This window comes from Momordica charantia, assembly GCF_013281855.1.
Source record: "Momordica charantia cultivar OHB3-1 chromosome 3 unlocalized genomic scaffold, Mcharantia_2.0 BLBB01000003.1, whole genome shotgun sequence".
NCBI lineage: Eukaryota > Viridiplantae > Streptophyta > Magnoliopsida > Cucurbitales > Cucurbitaceae > Momordica > Momordica charantia.
In genome coordinates this window covers 80,830-103,484 of record NW_028275161.1, presented here as the reverse complement: position 1 = coordinate 103,484, position 22,655 = coordinate 80,830, and the positions used below count along the sequence as shown (strand labels likewise).

Sequence of the window (22,655 nt, the reverse complement as noted above, 5' to 3'; positions counted from 1 at the left end):
CCAGAAATTGACATGATGCATGTGCAATACTTAATCCATTTGTGCAGAGAGATCAACCATGCCTTAAATTACTTTTTCTCATTTGATGTCTGTCTTTCTGAATATCTGGCTTCAAAGTACATATGTGCACAGTGTACAACCAAACTTCACAAGTTTAACTTGCATTCTTTCCTATTGATGTTTTTTCTTTCTAAATTTCAGGCTTCAAGGAAATCCTGCTTGCTCTAATAACAGCTTGGGGGAGTTTTGCGGATCTGAGAGTGAGGATATAATTGACATTCCAACAAATAACACTCTAGGCTGTTCTGGGCCAATATGCCCACCTTCTTATGAATGTTACTCAGCAAAATGTCCCTCGTTTTGTATCTGTTCTGCACCTCTGCTTATTGGATATCGGTTGAAAAGTCCCGGATTTTCACGTTTTAGTCCATATCAACATATGTTTGAGGAGTATCTGACCAATGGTCTTAAGTTACATCTTGAACAATTGGACATTGGTTCTCCTGTGTGGGAAAAGGGACCTCGATTAAGAATGAACCTGAAGATTTTCCCACTATTTGTTGCTGATAGTAATAGTTCTCACATGTTCAATGACAGTGAGGTTCGACGAATCGTTGCCAAATTTACAAATTGGAAAATTCAAGATAGTGATATATTTGGACCATATGAACTTCTAAGCTTGACAATATCAGACATCTATAAGAATGGTTGGTCTTGAAAACTTGTTACATATTATAGCTTTTTTGCGGTGCTATCGAACGAGTATTACAATTCATTCAAAATTGATTTATTGGCTTAAAGTTCTTTGTTATTGCAGTATTTTTTACACCGTCATCTAATTCTAATATTAGCAAAGGCGCATTGGCTGGAATAATATTAGGAGCAATTGCAGGCGGGGTAACGCTCTCTGCAATCGTTTTTCTTTTTATTATAAGATCACGTGCAAGGGGCCACCATAACTCAAGAAGGCGTCACTGTAAGTAGATTGTTTTCCTTAAAGGTTAGGAGCTTCTATTTTATGTGCCACTGTCCCTAGCATTAGAAGTCATTGGTATGGATGTTATGTATATAAATGTAAGTAGTAAATGATGATATAGGTGTGCTTATAACTTCCTTGAGGAATTATGTATGGTTCAGATGCTAGTTTGTGACCTGGAATATAAATCACTCACTGATATGCTATAACGATGATGCCTTAATTTTTAAACCTCATCCTATCATGATTTGATTAACTCTAGAGTTTTAAAAGACAAATTTAGTGGATTGTTGGTTCATGGGTCTGGGAAGTGTGAATTTATACAAACTATGTTTGGATTATGTGTGGGAATGAGTATCAGAAGCTTGAACTTATATAGTTTGTGTATTTGTAATTTGTAAAAGTTAGTATGTAACTTGAGGTGATATTTCTGTTTTAACTTGTGGAATTAGCATATATTACCTATAATAAGTAAATCCACATATCAAGTACATGCTTGGGATGTAAACTCAACTTGTGCATGTTTTAATAGAAATTAAAAGGTGTATTTTTTTTTCATATCTGATGTAGTTATTATGTAAGGTTGGTTAGTTAGTTAAGTTGAGTAAGGTTGTTACGTTGTTATTAGTTGTAAGTGTGGTTACCGTATGGTTAATGTGCCAGCAACTTCTTTAAATAGCTGTTGGTTTTCCTATTGTAAGAAATTATTCTCTTCAAGAAATCAGCCCGTGTATTGTACACCAATCTTGGTATCAGAGCAGCCCATTTTCTAGGTTAGATGGCGGGAAAGAAGTCGATCAACTTGGGCGACTCTTCCCTCGGTAACAAAGAAATTGAGCAAGCCTCCATTCTTGCGCCACGGTCATCAACCGCACGCTTGCTGTCGGTTGAAGGGGAGGTGAAAACCATCCAGCAAGATGTTGGCGAGATTAAACAAATTTTGGAGATCATCCATGACAAGCTTGAAGCAATGAGTGTGCAACATTCTCTGGTTCAACACAACGCTGCCGCAAGCAAGAATGGATCAGCAAGCAAGAGTGGATCAACAAGCAAGAATGGATCAAGAAACAAGGATGAATGACCGTAGACAAGTTTTTTCCCAAGAAAGGTAGGCTGATCCACCAAGAAGACCAAGGACAGTTCGTTTCGAGTCAAGAAACCGCCAAGAACCGTGCCTTTTCCAACAAGAAGTCAATCGCAACCCTCTGTTTCAACGGCGACGTGAGCTCTTGTTTGATTCTTCAAGTGAGGAGGATGAAGAAATAATTGCCTTTGAAGGGGAGCGTTTTGGTAGGTTTCCTAACCCAAATAGGAATCAAGAACAGAATGAGTATAAAATGAAAATTGATCTTCCTAGTTTCAATGGTAAGATGGATATTGAGGGGTTCTTAGATTGAGTTAAGAATGTAGAAAATTTCTTTAGTTATATGGGAACTCCGGATCACAGGAGGGTTCGATTGGTGGCATTAAAACTAAAGGGAGGAGCTTCGACTTGGTGGGACCAGCTAGAAGTTAATAGGCATCGTTATGGGAAGCAACCCATCTGCAATTGGGAGCGAATGAAAAAGCTCATGAACGTTTCTTTATTTCGATGACATTCTCATCTATAGCATTACTATGCATGATCACCTAGACCACCTTCGGTTACTTTTCACTACATTGGCAGATGATAAACTCGTGATCAATCTTAAAAAATGTCTCTTTGTCACAATTGAAATATCTTTCTTAGGCTTTATCATTGGTCATAATCAAGTAAAAATGGACCCTTCTAAAGTTCAAGCTATAGCCGAATGGAGTGAGCCTAAAACGGTAAGGGATGTCCAATGTTTCCTAGGGCTTGCTTCCTTCTATAGGAAATTTATAAAACATTTTATCTCAATCGTAGCTCCCTTGACAAACTGCCTTAAAAAGGGTCAATTTTCGTGGGGACAACCATAAATAGATAGTTTCCAACTAATCAAAACCAAACTATGTGAAAGCCCCGTTCTAGCACTTCCAAACTTTGACTCACCTTTTGAAGTGGTTGTAGATGCCTCTGGGATCGGTATGGGAGCTGTTTTATCTCAAAACAATCATCCTTTAGAGTATCTTAGCGAAAAACTTAGCCCATCCCGTAAAAAATGGAGCACTAATGAGCAAGAACTCTATGCCCTTGTCTGTGCTTTGAAACAGTGAGAGCATTATCTACTAAGTAAAGAATTTGTCTTGTTTACGGATCATTTCTCCTTAAAATTTCTGCATACTCAAAAAACAATTAGTCGTATGCACGCCCGTTGGTTGTCCTTTTTACAACGATTCGAATTTGTGATTAAACATAAGACGGGAACAACTAATAAGGCAGCAGACGCTTTAAGCCGGAAAAACAGCCTTTTAACCATCCTTAAAGGTGAGATTATTGCCTTTGACTATCTCCCTGATTTATATGAGACTGACAAAGACATCCAAGACATTTGGTACAAATGTTCAACTCATATGCCTATCGAAGACTACCATATTGTGGAAGGATACCTATTTAAAGGAAATGCACTATGTATTCCTCGTACCTCCTTAAGGGAGGCTATTCCACGGGATGTCCATGCGGGTGGCCTTGCGGGGCATTTAGGCCGTGATAAAACTTTGGATATAGTATCTTCATGCTTCTATTGGCCACATATCCACGGAGATGTTTCTAACTATGTCACTAAGTGTTTTACTTGTCAAACTTATAAAGGAACTACACAAAATACTGGGCTTTATACACCTTTACCAATGCCTTTGGCCAAGTGTATGATCATCACTAGTAATAGTCCCACTGTGGTCACAGCTAGCATCAAACAGCCTGGTGGTATAAGGATGATATCCGCGTTACAGTTGAAGAAATGCCTCAACTGGGAGGAACCCACCTTCATGCCCATTCCGATGGTCGAACAGACGGTGGAGACAAGAGATGTCCCACCCGAGATTCAAGTTGTCATGAGAGAGTATGTTGACATAATGCCAGATAGTTTAACGAAGACCTTACCCCTCGACGAGGGATTGACCACAAAATCGAGCTCATTCCAGGAGCTAAACCTCCAGCAAAGAATGCTTACCGGATGGCTCCACCTGAGTTAGCTGAACTCCGGAAGCAGCTAGACGAGTTGTTAAACGTTGGGTTCATCCGTCCAGCTAAAGCTCCCTTCGGAGCCCCAGTGCTGTTTCAGAAGAAGAAGGATGAGACGTTGCATCTGTGCATTGACTATAGAGCCCTCAACAAAGTCACTGTTCGCAATAAGTACCCCCTCTCAATCATAACCGACTTGTTTGACCAATTACATAGAGCTAAATACTTCACGAAATTGGATCTCAGGTCGGGCTACTACCAAGTGCGTATTGCAGAAGGTGACGAGCCTAAGACTACTTGTGTGACGAGGTATGGGGCTTTTGAATTTCTCGTGATGCCTTTTAGATTAACGAATGCCCCTGCCACGTTCTGTACTATGATGAATCAGGTCTTTCACGAATATCTCGATCAATTTGTGGTAGTCTATCTCGACGATATAGTGGTATACAGTCCGACGCTGAAGGAGCACCAGATCCATCTCCTATTGGTCTTCGACAAACTAAGACAGAATCAGTTATACGTAAAGAAGGAAAAGTGTGCGTTCGCACAAAAGCGGATCACGTTCCTTGGCCACGTGATCGAACAGGGGCAAATCAGTATGGACACAGATAAGGTAAAGGCGAACCAAGAATGGAGAGTCCCTACCTCTGTGACCGAGTTGCACTCCTTTTTGGGGTTGGCTAACTATTATCGACGATTTATCGAAGGATTCTCATGGCGAGCCACCCCAATGACAAAGTTACTGAAGAAAGGAATGACCTGGATGTGGTCAAAGGAAAGTTAGGACGCCTTCGAAGATCTAAAGGCGGCCATGATGAAAGGCCCAGTACTTGGGTTAGCCGACATAACGAGGCCATTCGAAGTAGAAACGGATGCCTCAGACTATGCTTTAGGTGGCGTCCTTCTCCAAGATGGCCACCCGATCGCTTACGAAAGTCGTAAGCTGAACAATGCGGAACGACTCTATACCGTATTAGAGAAAGAAATGCTAGCGGTCGTTCACTGCCTCAGGTTTTGGAGGCAGTACTTGTTGGGTTCATATTTTGTGGTGAAGACGGACAACAGTGCCATTTGCCACTTCTTCAACCAGCCTAAGCTAACATCCAAACAGGCCAGGTGGCAGGAATTGTTAGCCGAGTTTGATTTTAAGTTTGAATACAAGGCAGGAAAGTCCAACCAAGCTGCCGACGCTCTTAGCCGGAAAGGCGAACATGCGGCCCTGTGCATGTTAGCCCACATCCACGCCAGCAAAGTGGACGGGTCGGTCCGCGACCTCATCAGAGAATATCTTCAAAGAGACCCCTTCGCCCGAACTGTGGTCGAGTTGGCTAAGATTGGGAAGACCCGCCATTTCTGGGTCGAAGGGGACATGCTATTTACAAGAGGAAACAGACTGTATGTGTCAAGAATGGGAGACCTGAGAAAGAAGCTCCTATACGAGTGTCACGATACTCTATGGGCTGGTCACCCTGGGTGGCAACGGACTTATGCTTTGTTGAAAAAGGGGTACTTTTGGCCTTATATGCAGGAATATGTGATGCAATACACGAAGACCTGTTTTACCTGTCAGCAAGATAAGGTAGAAAGGACTAAAATAGCAGGGTTGCTCGAACCCCTACCAACTCCTACGAGACCATGGGAGAGTGTGTTGCTCGATTTCATCTCCCACTTGCAAAAGTAGGAGAACATGAAGCCATTCTTGTCGTTATTGATCGATTTTCCAAATATGAAACCTTCATTCCGACTCCCAAGACGTGTACCGCCGAGCTGACGGCCCAGTTGTTCTTTAAACATATAGTAAAGTTATGGGGAGTCCCGACGAGCATTGTTAGCGACAGGGATGGTCGATTTACAAGGACCTTCTGGATTGAACTTTTTTCTATTCTGGGTTCAAGCTTAAACATTTCCTCGAGTTATCATTCACAAACCGATGGTCAGACAAAGATATTCAACAGCATGCTCGAGGAATATCTGCGTCACTTCGTCGATGCCAGACAAAAGAACTGGGTTCAACTATTAGATGTGGCCCAATTCTGTTTTAACGGCCAGACGAGTTCTTCAACAGGAAAGAGCCCCTTCGAGATTGTGTGCGGAAGACAGCCGTCTATGCCACATATCCTTGACCACCCATATGCTGGGAAAAGTCCTTAAGCCCACAACTTCACAAAGGAATGGAAGCAGACGACAGAGATTGCTCGAGCATATTTGGAAAAAGCTTCCAAGCACGTGAAGAAATGGGCCGACCGCAAGAGACGCCCTCTCGAATTTCGAATAGGCGATAAAGTTCTTATCAAGCTGAGGCCAGAACATATTTGTTTCCGAGGGCGCAAAGACCAGAGACTCGTGAGAAAGTACGAGGGGCCAGTGGAAATCGTTAAGAAGGTGGGGAGTGTCTCGTATAAGGTGGTGTTGCCAACTTGGATGAAGATCCACCCGGTAATCCATGTGAGCAACTTAAAACCTTATCACCCCGACCTTGAGGATGACGAACGTAATACTGTTGTGCGGCCCGCCATTGACTTCAAATTGAAGGAAGACAAAGAAGCAGAAGAAATCCTCGCAGAGAGAACTAGAAAGGTGGGGAGACCTGTTCGAAGAGTTCAGGAGTTCCTCGTCAAATGGAAAGACTTACCTGATGCAGAGACCAAATGGGAATGAGAAGAAGACCTTGAAGCCTGGAAGACGAAGATCGAGGACTTCAAGCTGCAGCAGTTGACAGGGACGTCAACTGTTTAAGTGGGGAGAATGTTGTGGGCATGCTTGTCCAGGGTGTGTTACCCATGGCCGCATGTCCAAACCATCCTCACCACTCTCTTTTCTTTCATGTCTTTAAAGCTTTCTAGTATAATTTTCTTGTATCGGGTTTTTGGGGTTGTAGGTGGAATTTGGCCGAGCGGCTTTGGAACTAGGTGTGTATTAGTAAGATATGTAAGCACGCCAAATTTCAAGCCAATCGGAGTTCACACGGGCCCTGTAGGCCACTGAGTGACTCCTCACTACTTAGGACGTCTACACCTGCCACACCAAAAATGCCTTATAATGTACCTTAGGGGGGACCAAGTAGTCATCAAACCTCCCCCCGACCAAGTGTTGTATACTTTCTTGCAATCAAAGCTTTCTTGTATCCAATGTCTACAATGCTTGTTTTAAAGATGTTTTCAACTGTTTTTCTCTCTCACGTTTTCTAAAACCAATTTTCTCGTAAAATGTGAGCGGAGGCTAGACCCACGACCGAGATTGCCCGCAACTTACAGTTTTTCTCGGCTGACTTGCTCGTTTGAGCTAGAGCTAGTGCCACACAATCCTCGAGCTGCTTTGAAAAGGTGCGATTGTGACACTCGGCCTACTATTGGCAAGTGTTTTAGATGTGGCCTAGTGGGCCATTTATCCAACGATTGCCCTCAGCGGCGTGCCGTTGCCTTAGTGGATGAAGAAGGTCATTACGATCCTGATGAAGAGGTTATTGCTGATGATGACACGACCTATGTTGAACCCGATGAAGGGGACCCTGTTAACTGTGTCATCCAACGCGTCCTTCTTGCTCCAAAGGTTGATGTTATTAATCAACGCCACTCCCTTTTTCGCACTCGCTGCACAATCAATGGTAAAATCTGCAATGTTATCATGGATCACTGCCCTTAATTTGAAAACCGATCCTCACCCACAGCCTTACAAGGTTTCGTGGATCCGCAAAGGAGGCGAGGTCCAGGTTCAATCAGTTTGTACGGTCCCGCTCTATATTGGGAACCAATATAAAGACCAAGTTATATGTGACATCTTGGATATGGATGCGTGCCACATCTTGCTAGGCCGACCTTGGCAGTATGATCTCCAAGCTATACATCGGGGCCGTGAAAACACGTATGAATTTAGTTTGATGGGAAGAAAGATCGTTCTTTTACCAACGGTCTTAGATAATAAACAGAGAAAGGATAATCCTTCTCCACCCAAGCAACTTTTCTCCTTAATCCCGGGTAAATCATTCCTACAGAAGGATGAATCCCTTCTCCTTGCCATCGTTGCTAAGGGAGATTCCATTACATCTCCTCCTCCTCCCACTCACCCTGGTATTTCCCAATTACTCCAAGAATTTCATGAAATAACAGAAGAACCTATAGGACTCCCACCTCTGCGCGATATTCAGCATTGTATAGACCTTATGCCCGGTTCATCCTTGCCTCATCTTCCCCACTACAGGATGAGTCCTGCTGAATATCAAATTCTGCACCAACAGATACAAGAACTTTTGAACAAAGGACATATTCGGCCAAGCATCAGTCCTTGTGTCGTTCCTGTTTTGCTTGCGCCAAAGAAGGACGGATCATGGCGCATGTGTGTAGACAGTTGGGCAATCAATAAGATAACCATCAAATACTGTTTCCCGATCCCTCGTCTATCTGATCTGTTAGATCAATTACATGGCGGACGTTGCTTCTCCAAAATAGATCTAAAGAACGGTTACCACCAAATTCGAATCCGGTCTGGAGACGAGTGGAAAACAGCATTCAAGACCAATACGGGCCTTTTTGAATGGCTGGTCATGCCCTTTGGACTATCCAACGCGCCAAGTACATTTATACGCCTTATGCACCAGGTTTTGCAACCTTTTCTTGACACCTTTATTGTTGTATACTTTGATGACATACTTGTTTATAGCAAAACCTGTGATGATCATATCTTGCACCTTTGCATTTTGTTTGAAACATTACATAAAAATAAGCTCTATGTCAACCTAGCTAAGTGCTCCTTCATGACAACCGAGATAGCTTTCTTAGGTTTTTATATAAACCAATTTGGCATATCTGTCGACCCATCTAAAATTTCTGCAATCCAAAATTGGCCTACCCCTACCTCTATTAGAGACATCCAATGCTTCTTAGGTCTTGCGTCATTCTATAGAAAGTTTATAAAACATTTTAGTAAATTGGCAGCACCCCTAACGGATTGTCTAAATAAAGGAAAATTTTTTTGGGATACACCTCAAGCCTCTAGTTTTGATGCCCTAAAGGACAAACTCAGTAACACCTGTTCTAGGTCTTCTTGACTTTTCTCGACCATTTGAGGTGGCCGTGGATGCTTCGAGGATAGGTATATGTGCGGTTCTTTCCCAAAATGGTCACCCATTAGAATATTTTAGTGAAAAACTCACACCGCCTAGCAAAAATGGTGCACCTACGAACAAGAACTCTATGCCTTAATAAGAGCCCTTGAACAATGGGAGCACTACCTAATCGGCCGTGAATTCATTCTCTTCACCGACCACTTTTCCCTTAAGTACATTCAAACTTAAAAAACCATTAATAGGATAACTCTATTATCCGGCCAAGTGATTGCTTTTGACAACCTCCCTACAGCATATGAGCATGACAGTGACTTGCACACCATGTGGCAACAATGCAACCAACATGTCAATTGTAATGACTTTCACCTCGTTGATGGTTACTTGTTTAAAGGAGACCGACTGTGCATTCCCCATACATCTTTACGGGAATCCTCGATTCGAGAGCTGCACAGTGGTGGATTGGCGGGCCATCTGGGACGTGATAAAACGTTTGACATAGTGGCTGCCCGGTTCTATTGGCCTCAACTAAGGAAAGATGTGTATAACTTTGTTATTAAATGTTTTATTTGCCAAACTTCTAAAGGGCAAGCACAGAATACGGGGCTATACTCTCCATTTCCCATCCCCAAATTTATTTGGGAGGATTTGTCGATGGACTTTGTTCTAGGATTGCCAAAGGCACAACGAGGTTATGATTCAGTTTTAGTCGTGGTCGACCGTTTTAGCAAAATGTCTCATTTTTTACCTTGCAAAAAGACTTCCGATGCCATCTATGTTGCCAATCTTTTTTTCCGAGAGATTGTGCGACTCCATGGTATACCAAAGACCATTGTCTCTGACAGAGATGTGAAATTCTTGAGTTATTTTTGGAAAACCTTGTGGAAGAAATTTGATACCGGGTTGAAGTACAGCACTACCAGCCATCCTCAAATAGATGGCCAAACTGAAGTTACTAACCGCACACTAGGGAATCTTATATGCTGTCTTTGTGGAACAAAACTGAAGCAATGGGACCTCACACTTGCTCAAGCCGAATTCGCCTATAACCACATGGGAGATCGTTCCACAGGGAAGTCCCCCTTTGAAGTTGTATACACTAAACTCCCTAGACTTACTGTAGACCTCGCTAATATTCCTTATAATGTTGACTTTAATTAGGAGGCTGAACACATGGCTGAAAGGATAGTAGAGCTGCATAAAGAGGTCACCGACAACTTGATAAATGCTATGGCAAGCTACAAGGAAAATGCAGATAGCCATTGCCGAGAAAAACACTTCAAAGTCGGAGATTTGGTGATGGTTTACCTACGGAAGTCCAGATTTCCTACCGGAACATATCATAAACTTCATAATAAGAAGATTGGACCATTTGAAATCTTACACAAATATGGCGATAATGCATACAAGGTCAATCTGCCAACTGATCTGTGCATAAATCCCATATTCAACGTTTCCGACATCTATGAGTATCAAGCGGCAGACACCTTCCATTTAGCTACATAAACTCGTGGTCGAGTTTCTTTTAAGGAGGAGGGAATATGATGTAGGTTTTTAGTATTGGTTAGCTGTTAGTCTGTTAGTTTCATGTTTAGCCTTTGGATAGATAGTTAGTTAGGTTGGTCTTCTATAAAAACCAACTCTTTTGTATTTTAAAGGATTCATTCTGACATTGAATAAAAGTTTCTCTGCTGTCTTTACATCAGTAAAGGTGGTTGATTGGCATGTTGCAAGATTAAACAAAATTTACTTGATCATGTCTCAGTTGAAATTTTCATTTCAGTTTAACTTTTTGGGTTGCAAAATATTGTAAACTTGTAATGGATTTCTTAATGCAAAGTGGTAGTAGTAGTTTGATACCGTCTGTGGCAATGTTTTTCCTGTGTAAACAATTCAGGATTATCCATCCATATAGGATGGAGAACTCCAGCCAAATTTTTTGTTGCTGGAGTTTGAAGGCCACCCTCTTACATGAATTTTTAATCCATCATGTGTTGATTGAATGGCCTTTTACTTTATCATCAGTCATCTTAGAATAATAAATTTCCCAGTTAATTACCTTTTACTCCATTTCCTTGAAATTCTTATATTTGTTTTTTTTTCTAACAAGAAACAACTTTTCATTGATAGATGAAAAGATACAAAGAAACAACTTATATTTGTATAATTGATGCTAATACTTCTTAATTATTTAATGGAATTATATTACATTAGGGCTCATTAGATCACATGCTATAGTGATTTTGTGAGCCTTAATTTTTGTTTCAGATTCTATCAGACTTATCTCTTAAGACTTGATAATCAAATTTCCAAAACTAGGTGACTGGAATATGGAATAATGTCAGAGCTCTCTTGGTCACTGTAAAGAATAAGAAGAGACCATATATTGGTCTGGAGTATTGTGGTTTTCTAACATTCGATCTTCATTTATATGCAGTCACAAAGGCCTACATGAAGATTGAGGGTGTAAAGGAGTTTGGTTTTCATGAAATGGCCCTAGCTACAAACAATTTTCATGATTCCATGGTAGTTGGTCAAGGCGGTTATGGAAAGGTTTACAAAGGAATTCTAGCAGATAACACAACTATCGCTATCAAACGTGCACTGGAGGGCTCCCTACAGGGTGAAAAAGAGTTCTTAACTGAAATACAATTGTTGTCAAGGTTACACCACCGAAATCTTGTGGCGTTGATTGGATATTGTGATGAAGAAGGGGAGCAGGTAATTTGTGGAATGATTTACTTATTTATCATTGTAAATTAAAACAAAAATATTCTCCAAAGACTGCTAATTATCACTAGCCCCAAAAGCTTAAGTTTTTAGGTAACGGTATATTTAATCTTTTATTCATATTCCTAAAGGGGGAAGTTTCTGTTGGTCTAATTACTATGGGACAGAACTTATAAGTTATCTGCTCCCACAACATTACCTTTTTGTCAACTTGACTTTGAAGTTTAGCCTTGAACAGACTTGGTTTTGTTTGCAGATGTTGGTTTATGAGTTTATGTCAAATGGCACGCTGAGGGATCACCTTTCTGGTACACTTCAGCCAATGTTCCTATTAATTAATTCTCAAAGATTCTGTTTCAATTATGCAAATTGTTGACAGCTTTAAAATGCTGGATGGTTTTTATTCTTTCATTTATTTGTCAACTGAAGATTACACATTTTTTGATTGGTGAGTTTTTGTTTGATGTCACTTTTTCAAGCGTTGCTTATGATGCATCCATGTGTTACTACAGTAAATTCTACCGAACCTTTAAGTTTTGCCACAAGATTAAAAGCTGCCCTGGGTGCTGCTAAGGGAATCCTATACCTACATACGGAAGCTGATCCTCCAATATTCCACCGGGATATCAAGTCCAGCAACATATTATTAGACTCCAAATTTATGGCAAAGGTTGCTGATTTTGGACTCTCACGACTTGCACCTCTACCTGATACCGAAGGTGATGTGCCTGCTCATGTATCGACAGTTGTAAAAGGGACACCGGTAAGATTGTTGAAATTTTGTGGAAATGCAATGTATGAACTTAATTGTTGCTGCTAATATCATCAAAAGTTTTATTAGATTTTATAAGGAAGATATCCTTTGTTATAATTATTAACTAGAGGTGCCTATGTTGGGAATATAGAGGTTTTACAGGATGTGAGGTATCTCCTCACTATTTGATTGCTTTCAATAAACGAAAAAGCCCTCAGGCAATACAGTAGTTAACCCACCAATTCGACAGGGAAGAACCCTTTCCAACTTACGAGAACCTCTTGCTCCCCAGTGGTAGTATTAGTTTGGACTGATCGCTCTAGATGCTGGGGTATCTCCGATTGCTTTCTTCAGCCGAGACACATGAAAGACAGGGTGTATCAGATCCCCTGTGGATAGTTCTAGACGATAAGCTACCTTGCCTACTCGTTGCAGAATCTTATAGGGCCTAAAGAATTTCGGTTTCAGCTTCTCATTTCGACGGCTTGTCACTGACTTCTGTCGGTATGGTCTATCCTTGAGGAACACCTTATCCCCGACAGCGTACTCCACATCCCCTCGATGTTTATCCGCCTACTTCTTCATTCGATCTTGAGCCATTTTCAGATGAGCCTTGAGCTTCTCGAGCACCAAGTCCCTTTCACTAAGTTGCTGATCAAGGGTGGCATTCGTGGTCTGCTGACTCCTGTACAAGACCAAGGGTGGGGGGTCTTCCATAAACCGCCTGAAAAGGTGTTGTGCCCAGAGAGCTATGGAATGTAGTGTTGTACCAGTGCTCTGCCCAAGCTAACCATCGACCCCACTGCTTCGGTTTCTCACTATAGAAACATCTCAGATAGGTTTCCAAACAATGAATCACAATCTCGGTTTGTCCATCCGTCTGTGGATGATAAGCCGTACTCCTTTTCAATGTGGTACCCTATAGACGGAAAAGCTCAGACCACTTAATAGCAAGGACCACTGCCATTAGCTCCCGTTCGTATACTGATTTAGCCTGATTCTGCAGTGATAGTGTGTGGCTAAAATAGGCAATTGGTCGCTGGTGTTGGGTGAGGACTGCCCCTAATCTTGTTCCAGACGCATCCGTTTCAATGACAAAAGGTATGCTGAAGAAGAGCCAATACTGGTAAGGTTACCATAGCGGTCTTTAACTTCTCAAAGGCTTCCGTCGCTACATGACCACTGGAAGCTATCCTTCTTAAGGAGTTTTGTCAAAGGAGCGACAATGGTACCATAATTGGCTACAAACTTTCGGTAGTTACAAGTCAACCCCAAAAATCCTCGAAGTTCTTTCACATTGTTTGGTATCGACCATTGCGGCATTGCCGCTACCTTAGAAAGGTGTTAAATTATAGTTTATTTTATTTTAAAGGTTTCCTGTTTTATTTAGGTTAGGGTTTTCTTGTTCTAATAGGTAAGTATTTCCTTATCCTAATAGGCAAGAATTTCTTTTTAGTTTCTTTTTGTGATTGCTATTTATAAAGTCTTGTATCAATCATTTGTAGCAATCAAGTGAGAATTATTTTTCCCTTGTCAAATTAACATGGTATCAGAGCCGTGAGGTTTTTTTGTTGATTGGCCTTCATCTCGACTATTTTCTTGTTCGCGGGTTTCTTTCCTGTTTGTGGGTTTCTTCCATCATTCAGTCGTCGTTGCCGTTGCTGTTCATACACTGTTGTCACCACCGTTCGAAGTCTGCATCGCTGTAGCTGTTCGATCACCTGTTTTTCGCCAAGGTCTTGTTCGCCGCCAGTTGTTCAGTCATCGGAGTCGTCGTCAGAAGCAGCCGTCGTCGGGTTCTGGATGTGCCGTTCGTGGTCATCGGATTTTCTGTGTTCGTGGGTGCTAGGTATTTCTCTCTCAAAGAGTGGCGGCTAGGGTTTCAAAAGAGAACTAAATATTACTTGGTTAGGTTCACCTTTTTTGGTTTGGTTCGGTTTTGCTCGATCCGGTTCGTATTGGTTTAGTTTCAGCCCGGTTTGATCTAATTTTGATTCGGTTCAGCCTTTTCTGGTCTGATTCTACTTGGTTTGGCCCGATTTTGCTTAGTTTGGTCTAGTTTTGCTTGTTTTTCCTAAAATCAAAGTCTAACAGGGAACTATTATGGAAGAAAATTATAAATCTTCCACGGGAGACCTACAATACATCCACCCTAGTTATAGGTTGGATGGAAAAAATTATTTAAAATGGTCTCAACTTGTTCAAACGTTCTTAAAAGGAAAAAGGAAAATTGAATCACATTACTGGGAAATGACCCAAACCAGAAGATCCAAAGTTCGATGTGTGGGATGAAGAAGATTCAATGATCATGTCTTGGTTATGAAATTCGATGACTCCGATTGTTAGTGATACATGTATGTTTCTTAAGACTGCAAAGGACATATGGGAAACAATGAAACAAACTTATTCCAAAGTAAAAGACGATGCACAAATATTTGATATCAAAACTCGTATCTTTGGAACAGAACAAAGTAATTGAACAGTGATAGAATATTCTACAATTCTTCAAAGCTTATGGCAAGAACTGGATCACTATCAATGTATTGACATGAAATATACTGAGGATGCTGCTACTCTAAAAAAATTTGTCGAAAAAGACCAAATTTATACTTTTTTTGCAGGTCTCAATGTAGAATTTGATGCTGTCCGAATACAAATTTTGGTCAAAGATCCCTCATCCCTAAATGAGGTTATTGGCATAATTAGAAGTGAAGAATCTCGTCATAGTATTATGCTAGAACCACAAACAGAAGGATCGGTCATGAAAATAGGAGGTACTAAAATGACTGAGGTAGAAAATAGTACACATACATGAGCTAACAATTGGGATGGTGGAAAATTAGGAAATAGAGACCGTGTAGTATGCACTTATTGCAAGAAACCTGGGAACACCAAGGATAAATGTTGGAAGCTACATGGAAAACCTGCAAACTATTAGAATTCAAATTCCAAGAATTGGTCGAATAAAGATAGTGCAAATAAAGGACATAGTCAAGCTCACATTTCATCAAGTCAGAAAGACGCTGTGACAGAAGAGAGTTTTGAAAAAACCAGAACTAAACACAGATAAGATTTGAAAAGCTAAGAAGTTTTTTGGAAACCTTAAAAAAAATCCTAATCAAGGTACATGTTCGGTAGCCTTTTCAGGTACAACTTCACACTCTAAACTCTCTACTTGGATTATTGACTCTGGTGCAACTGATCATATGACAAAGAGTAGCTGTCATTTTATCTCCTATAGTCCTTGTCCGAGCAATAAAAAAATATCTACCATAGATGGTACTCTATTAATCGTAGCTGGTCAAGGAGACGTCCAAATAAATTCAAACATTATCTTAAAAAATGTGCTCCATATACCCCGTTTAACTGTTGATTTAATATCAATAAGAAATTTGATCAAAGATTTGGGATGTAGAGTAACTCTTTTCTCTTCTTGTATTTTTCAGGACCAAGACAATGGGAAGACGATTGGACTTGCTAAAGAAAAATATGGACTTTATTATCTTGATGAACCTATTGGTCTAGATAGTGTTGGGAAAGATGTTCAAATCTTAGTTTCCTCACAAACTCATCCTTCTTTAAATAATTTTTGGTTGTATCATTATAGGTTAGGACATCCCTCATTTAGATCTCTTAAGATTTTATTTCCAGATCTGTTCCAGAATTTTAATTTTGATTCAATTCAGTGTGACATTTGTGAATTTGCTAAACACAAGCGTGTTCCATTTCCTAGCAATAATAAACGAATTTCAGTTCCTTTCTCTCTTACTCGTAGTGATGTTTGGGGCCCCTCCAACGTGCCAAATACTTCCAAATTTCGTTGGTTTATTGTATTCATTGATGACTGTACTAGGGTTTCATGGGTTTATCTTTTAAAACAAAAATCTGATGTTGGTTCTACCATTCAAACATTCTTCTATATGATCAAAAATCAATTTGGAATCCAATCCAAACGATTTCGTTCTGACAAGGCTCGAGATTACTTCAACCAAACCTTAACATCATTCTTTCAAAAACATGGAGTTATTCATGAGTCGTCTTGTGTGGAAACTCCTCAACAAAATGGGGTGGCCGAAAGAAGGATGTGACCTGTGCCCTTCTTTTTCAAAGAAACGTTCCTAAATTCTTCTGGGGGGAAGCTGTAGTAACAACCACTTACTTAATCAATCGGTTACCATCTGTTACTCTAGATCAAAAAACTCCCATGAATATCCTATCACAATTTTACCCTGACTTCCGCACAACAAATAACTTGATTCCTAGAGTATTTGGTTGTGTAGTTTTTGTTCACGTTCATAGTCGTCAACGAGGTAAACTTGATCCATGAGCACTCAAATGTATTTTCGTTGGATACTCGAACACTCAAAAGGGATATAAATGCTACCATCTTTCTTCTAAAAGGTATTTCATCTCTGCCGATGTTACATTTTATGAAGATAGCTTTTTTACTTCACCTTATCTTCAGGGGGAGGAAATATTGTTGGAAGATGAGAATTTACCTATTCCTAATCTCATTTTTCCTTCAAACTCTTTACCATCACCTCCAAACCCTACTGGAATTGACCCCAACCAACCTTCTTCATTTGTAGACAGATCATCAGAGTCATCTAACCCTCCTACTACTATGCCATTACAGGTTTATTCAAGAAGGAATACTGAAAAAGATAAGCAAGTCCAAGAGTTTGAACATATCTCTGGAACTGAAATTGACGAGGAAAATGTCAATAATAAGTTGACATTATAGTATCCACTAATGATGAATCAGATATGGATTTGCCTATTGCTTTGAGGAAGGGAAAACGAACTTGTACTCAATATCCATTATCTCACTTTGTATCCTATGACAAACTCTCAAGTCAGTATAGAAGTTTTATGGTAAATCTTACTCAGGTAAATATTCCAAAAACATATATGGAGGCAATACAACATGAAGAATGGAGACAAGCAATGAATCTTGAAATGCAGGCCTCAGAGAAAAATAGAACATGGGAGTTGGTTACTATGCCTAAAGATAAGAAAGCAGTAGGTTGTCGATGGGTATATATTGTGAAGTATAAAGTAGATGGAACACTTGAGAGGTATAAAGCACGTGTAGTGATATAGCCGTTAAAGGGGTTATTTGGTTAAAGACTGTTAGTTCTTATTGTTAGGTAGTTAGACACCAACGGATTAGTTTCTTTTATCTAGTGTACTAAGACTCCTACCTATAAATAGGAGTTCTTCTGTTCTTTAGAGGTAGACTTCAAGTTTAATAAAATTCCCTTTCAATTGGTTTACACCAATAGTAAAAAAGAAGACCTGTCTTTTTTCCTTAGTGTTGGACGAGATAGGACCTAATAGAGGAAAGAGCACGACCGTTTTGCCCATCCAAGAAAACTCATATGTATTCTCGCATCTCTTATGGATTGCTTGGATGTCATATTGCCATGGTCGGCTAAGAAGGATGTGACAAACGTCCATATCAATAACGTCACAGATGATTTGGTCCTTGTTGTTGTTTCCGATGGACAAAGGTATGGTGCAGATGCTAGTAACAGGGGCTTCTCCCCCTTTCTTGATCCAACTTATTTTGTATGGGTTAGGGTAGGGAGAAGTCTTAAGATTTAAGGCTGTTACTAATTTAGTAGACACCACATTTTCGGTACTCCCACTATCAATGATAACATTATAAACCTTGCCATTGACAGTGCAGCGTGTCCGAAACAAGGCATGGCGTTGGGGAAAACATTCAGTCTTGGGAGTGAGCAAAATTCTCTCAAGAATGCAAGAGAGTTGTTCCCCTTCATCTGGACCAAGAAGTAATCTATTTTCGTCGATGTCTTCGTCCAATTCTAGCACAATATCATTGTCATCCTCCATAAGATGGATAGCCTTTCTTTGCGGGCATTCATTAGATAGATGGCCCACTTGGCCACACCTAAAGCATTTTCCCATCGTTGGTCGGGCATAGGTATTGTAGAGTTTCTTGGTAGGGTCCCCCCCTTTTGTTTCGTCAGTACTCTTACCTTTAGAACTAGAGGCTGCGCCTTGACTTGGACTCTTGTCTGTAGGTGTTGTTCCTTTCTTGAAACCACCAGTACCAGCATTAGTAGGACGTCTTTGGTACTGATATTTAAAGCGATTGCCTAGTTGCTCTTCTATTGTGATGGTTGTGGCAATAGCTTCATCCATGAATCCAATAGGTTGAACTTGAATTCGTTCCTTAATGTCTGTCTGAAGGCCGCCCACAAATCTAGCAACTTGATACTGGTCATTTTCTCCTAAGTTTGTCCTTGCTCCCAATCTGTGGAACTCCTCGGTGTAGTCTGCAATGGTGCGGCTCCCTTGTCTACAATTTTGGTATTGGTTGTAAAGAACATGCTCATAGTTAATAGGGAGAAAACGAGCATGCATTAGTTTCCTCATTTTTTCCCAAGTGCGGATGGACAGCTTACCAAACCTTTGACGATTTGTTTCTAATTGCTCCCACCAAACGGAAGCCCCACCTTTGAGTTTTAAAGCCACAAGATCCACCTTCTTATGGGCAGGCGTATTCATATATCCAAAGAAGCTCTCTACATTCTTGACCCATTCAAGAAACCCTTCTATTTCAAGCTTGCCATCAAAAGTTGGGAGATCCACTTCCATTTTATATTCGTTAGGTTCATGATACCTTGGATTAAGTCGTCGGTTGCCCCTGCGATTCATGTCCCGTTCTAGAGTCATCATCTTCATTAGATGACTCCATGTGAACAGCCCGTCGCCGGTTGATCATATTTCAGCGCTGATGGTTGCCAAACCTACCAGGTTCTTGATAATGAAACGGGGCTGGGAAAGGATCTTGGAACATACCAATGTTATTTCGCGGAAGATCAAGCGCTGGATCATTTTGTTGCTGATTGCGCTGAGGGAAAGGGAGGGGTTCTTGATGTATTCTTGGAGCTGGTTGCCTTTCTTATGCACCAATCTTTATTCCTTTTCCATGGCCCTCTCTTGCAGAATCACTTCTTGGACAATCTTGGTTAAGTTGAAGTGAATCTAGCTTGTCCACTATTGTAAACAAAATCTGACGAATCTCAACCACATTCCTTTGGAGGCTTTCAACTGCCCCCTCAACCATCACCAAACGGGTGGTCGTGGTTTGTGGAGAGAGGACGGCGGTGTCTTCCGTCTCTTTCCTGATTGTAGAAGAATCCCCAACCGCTGGAATTATCTTCTTACCGGCCATTTCCTAAACGAGCCCAAGAATCTTGATGCTCTGATACCAATTTGGTGTAAACCAATTGAAAGGGAATTTTATTAAACTTGAAGTCTACCTCTAAAGAACAGAAGAACTCCTATTTATAGGTAAGAGTCTTAGTACACTAGAATAAAGAAACTAATCCGTTGGAGTCTAACTACCTAACCTGACTAACAATAAGAACTAACAGTTTTTAACCAAATAACCCCTTTAACGGCTACATCAGTTAGTGGCTAAAGGATACACTCAAATATATGAAGTTGATTATCTTGAAACATTTGCAACTGTTGCCAAGATGAACACAGTACGAATACTTTTATCTCTTGCTGTCAATCATGGATGAGACATGTTACAATATGACGTTGAGGACATGGTGTGTTTTGAGCAAGCAAGAAATAAAGTTTGTAAATTGAGAAAAACGTTGTATGGATTAAAACAATCTCTCAAGGCATGGTTTGGTAGATTTTCTCCGGTTATGAGAAAGATGGGCTATAATCAAAGCCATGGGTCGGATCGCAAAAGAGAGAAGGCAAAAGGAACCCTAATACCCACGTGAATGTTACTGAAGAAGATTGTGGAAAAAGAGCAAGTGGGCTGAGATTGAGTGGGCTAAAATTTAATTGTGTTACGGCCCATTCTCTTGCTGGAGCAGACTTTGAAATTATGAGATTGAGTGGGTTTTGGGCCGGGCTATCCTCTAGGCCTAACCCGAAAGCTAGCCCGAGTGGGCATCTTCTTACCACAGGCAGAACGTAGCCCTAGTCACCGCTGCCCTCAACCTCTGCTTCTTCGGCTGTGCACGTCACCGCTCACCCTCATTTGTCGCACACCGACACCATGGTATGGCTGTCGTTCGACCACCATCCGCCATCGGCTGCTTCGATGGGCATCCACGCTGCCTACACTACCTCGATCTGCCATTGCCGACAGCCAGCGCCATCCCACCGCTCACGTCTTTACCGTCATCAATCACACACCACCGGCCACCGACCTCCCACAGATGTTCCACTATAGCAGTCGATCCGACTGGGGTTTCTCTTATTGCTGTTGAAGGCTAGGTTTTAATTTCTTTTGGTTATGTCTTGAATAAAAGGAAAAAAAATTAGTTTAACCATACCTCGAGGACATGGTGTGTTTTGAGGGCGGGGTAATGATAGGTTTGCTATTATGATAGGTTAGGGATATTGTTAGGGTATTAAGGGTATATTGGTAATTGGGTTTGGAAGCTTTAGTTATAAATAGAGGGAGAGGGAAATGGTGAAGGTATCCAATTAGTGAGAATGGTTTTGGCTTGAGTGATATCTCAAGAGGGGAGGGTCCAAGTATGTCGAATTACTTGGTAGTTATTGCAGTTCGTTTATCTTTTATCTTTCAATATATTTCGGGTTCTATCGTGGGATAATTGAAATGAGATGTTGAGATGCAAATGAAAATATCAAACTTTTGCTCATTATACTAAGGCACCTGATATTGAGAAAGAGAATCTTCTGAACTAAAATTATTTTCTGTTGTTTATTCTCTACATTTCTGTTCCAGTAAAATAATTGGTTAAACTTCCTAGATTGAGTTTAGTTAAAGGTTACTTATGTGCACTTAATTTCATGCTTCCATTTTGCAGGGTTATCTTGATCCAGAGTACTTCTTGACTCATAAATTGACAGATAAGAGTGATGTTTATAGTCTTGGTGTTGTGTTAATGGAGCTTTTGACTGGGAGGCACCCAATCTCACATGGCAAGAACATCGTCAGAGAGGTATCAGAATGACATCCGTTATGGACTGGAAACCTAAACCTTTGAGACAAATTTATCTCCAAGTGCATAATCATGAATGCGATATGAGTAGTAAAGGATATGATATCATGTTTTCCATATTTGTTTATTTTGTGTTTTCTTTTCTTGGGGATGTTCAAGGGATTATAGTATCTCTTCTAATATTTGAATTGTCTTTAACAGGTTAAGGTTGGATATCAGTCCGGAAAGATTTTCTCAATAATTGATGGACGATTGGGCTCATATCCCGTTGAATGCGTGGAAAGGTTTGTGACATTGGCTCTTAAGTGTTGCCAAGACGACCCCGATGCACGCCCTTCAATGGCAGAAGTTGTTCGAACACTTGAAAGTATCTGGCTTATGCTGCCAGAGTCTGATGCGAAAATTGGGGAGCCTTTGATCGCCGATGTGATAAAAGTGACTAGTCCTCCGTCTTCATCATCCAACATGAACAATTTTTACATATCAGAAGTCTCTGGCAGCAACCTTGTAAGTGGAGTAATTCCCACCATCACACCCAGGTAGAAAACTTGGAAATCCTACTATTTTAACATTGTCTGTATGTCGCCTACATCATTCTTGTACAGTCTCTATTTACACCCAATAACAAGCTCAATCTCAGTTTGTATATAGTTTTGCAGACATGATCGTTGTATTTCTCAACAGTCGGCCGAGTACGTCTAGTCTAGATAGGCCCTTTTTTTCTTTTTTAGAGGAAAACAGTGTGGGGTTGGGGTTAAGTCATATGTATAATACCTTAATTAATTTAGCTATTCAGTTTGTTTTAGGAGATTGTTTTTTCTTATTTTTTATTAGTCAAAAGTTTTGAAAATCTTAAAGTAGTTCCTGGTCACCAACAAACACATTTGGTAAATTAAAATAAAATAAAAAACTCTAAAGCTGATTTTATTTATAAAAAGAAAAAAGTATGAAACGGCTTTTAAAAGGAGAAACTCAAATCAAATATAGAAAAAAAAATGTTAAATTTTTTAAGTTTTCAAATTATGTTAATTTTAGAATAAAATAAAATTCCAAATAAATATACAATAATAAAAATTGAATAA

At 40.4% G+C, this 22,655-nt stretch overlaps 1 protein-coding gene across 1 annotated transcript in view; it reads left to right on the top strand.

Annotated features, from left to right (window-relative positions):
* The window catches only part of LOC111024918 (Leucine-rich repeat protein kinase family protein), a 41,153-nt gene extending 18,775 nt beyond the window's left edge, over positions 1-22,378 (top strand). Inside the window, exons 14-20 of the mRNA XM_022302736.2 lie at positions 202-707; positions 818-976; positions 11,555-11,838; positions 12,104-12,155; positions 12,360-12,610; positions 21,439-21,573; positions 21,775-22,378. Of these exons, the coding sequence (XP_022158428.1) occupies positions 202-707; positions 818-976; positions 11,555-11,838; positions 12,104-12,155; positions 12,360-12,610; positions 21,439-21,573; positions 21,775-22,116 (1,729 nt within the window). The 3' untranslated portion in view covers positions 22,117-22,378. The remainder of the gene's footprint in view (positions 1-201; positions 708-817; positions 977-11,554; positions 11,839-12,103; positions 12,156-12,359; positions 12,611-21,438; positions 21,574-21,774) is intronic.
* The last annotated feature ends 277 nt before the right edge of the window (positions 22,379-22,655 follow it).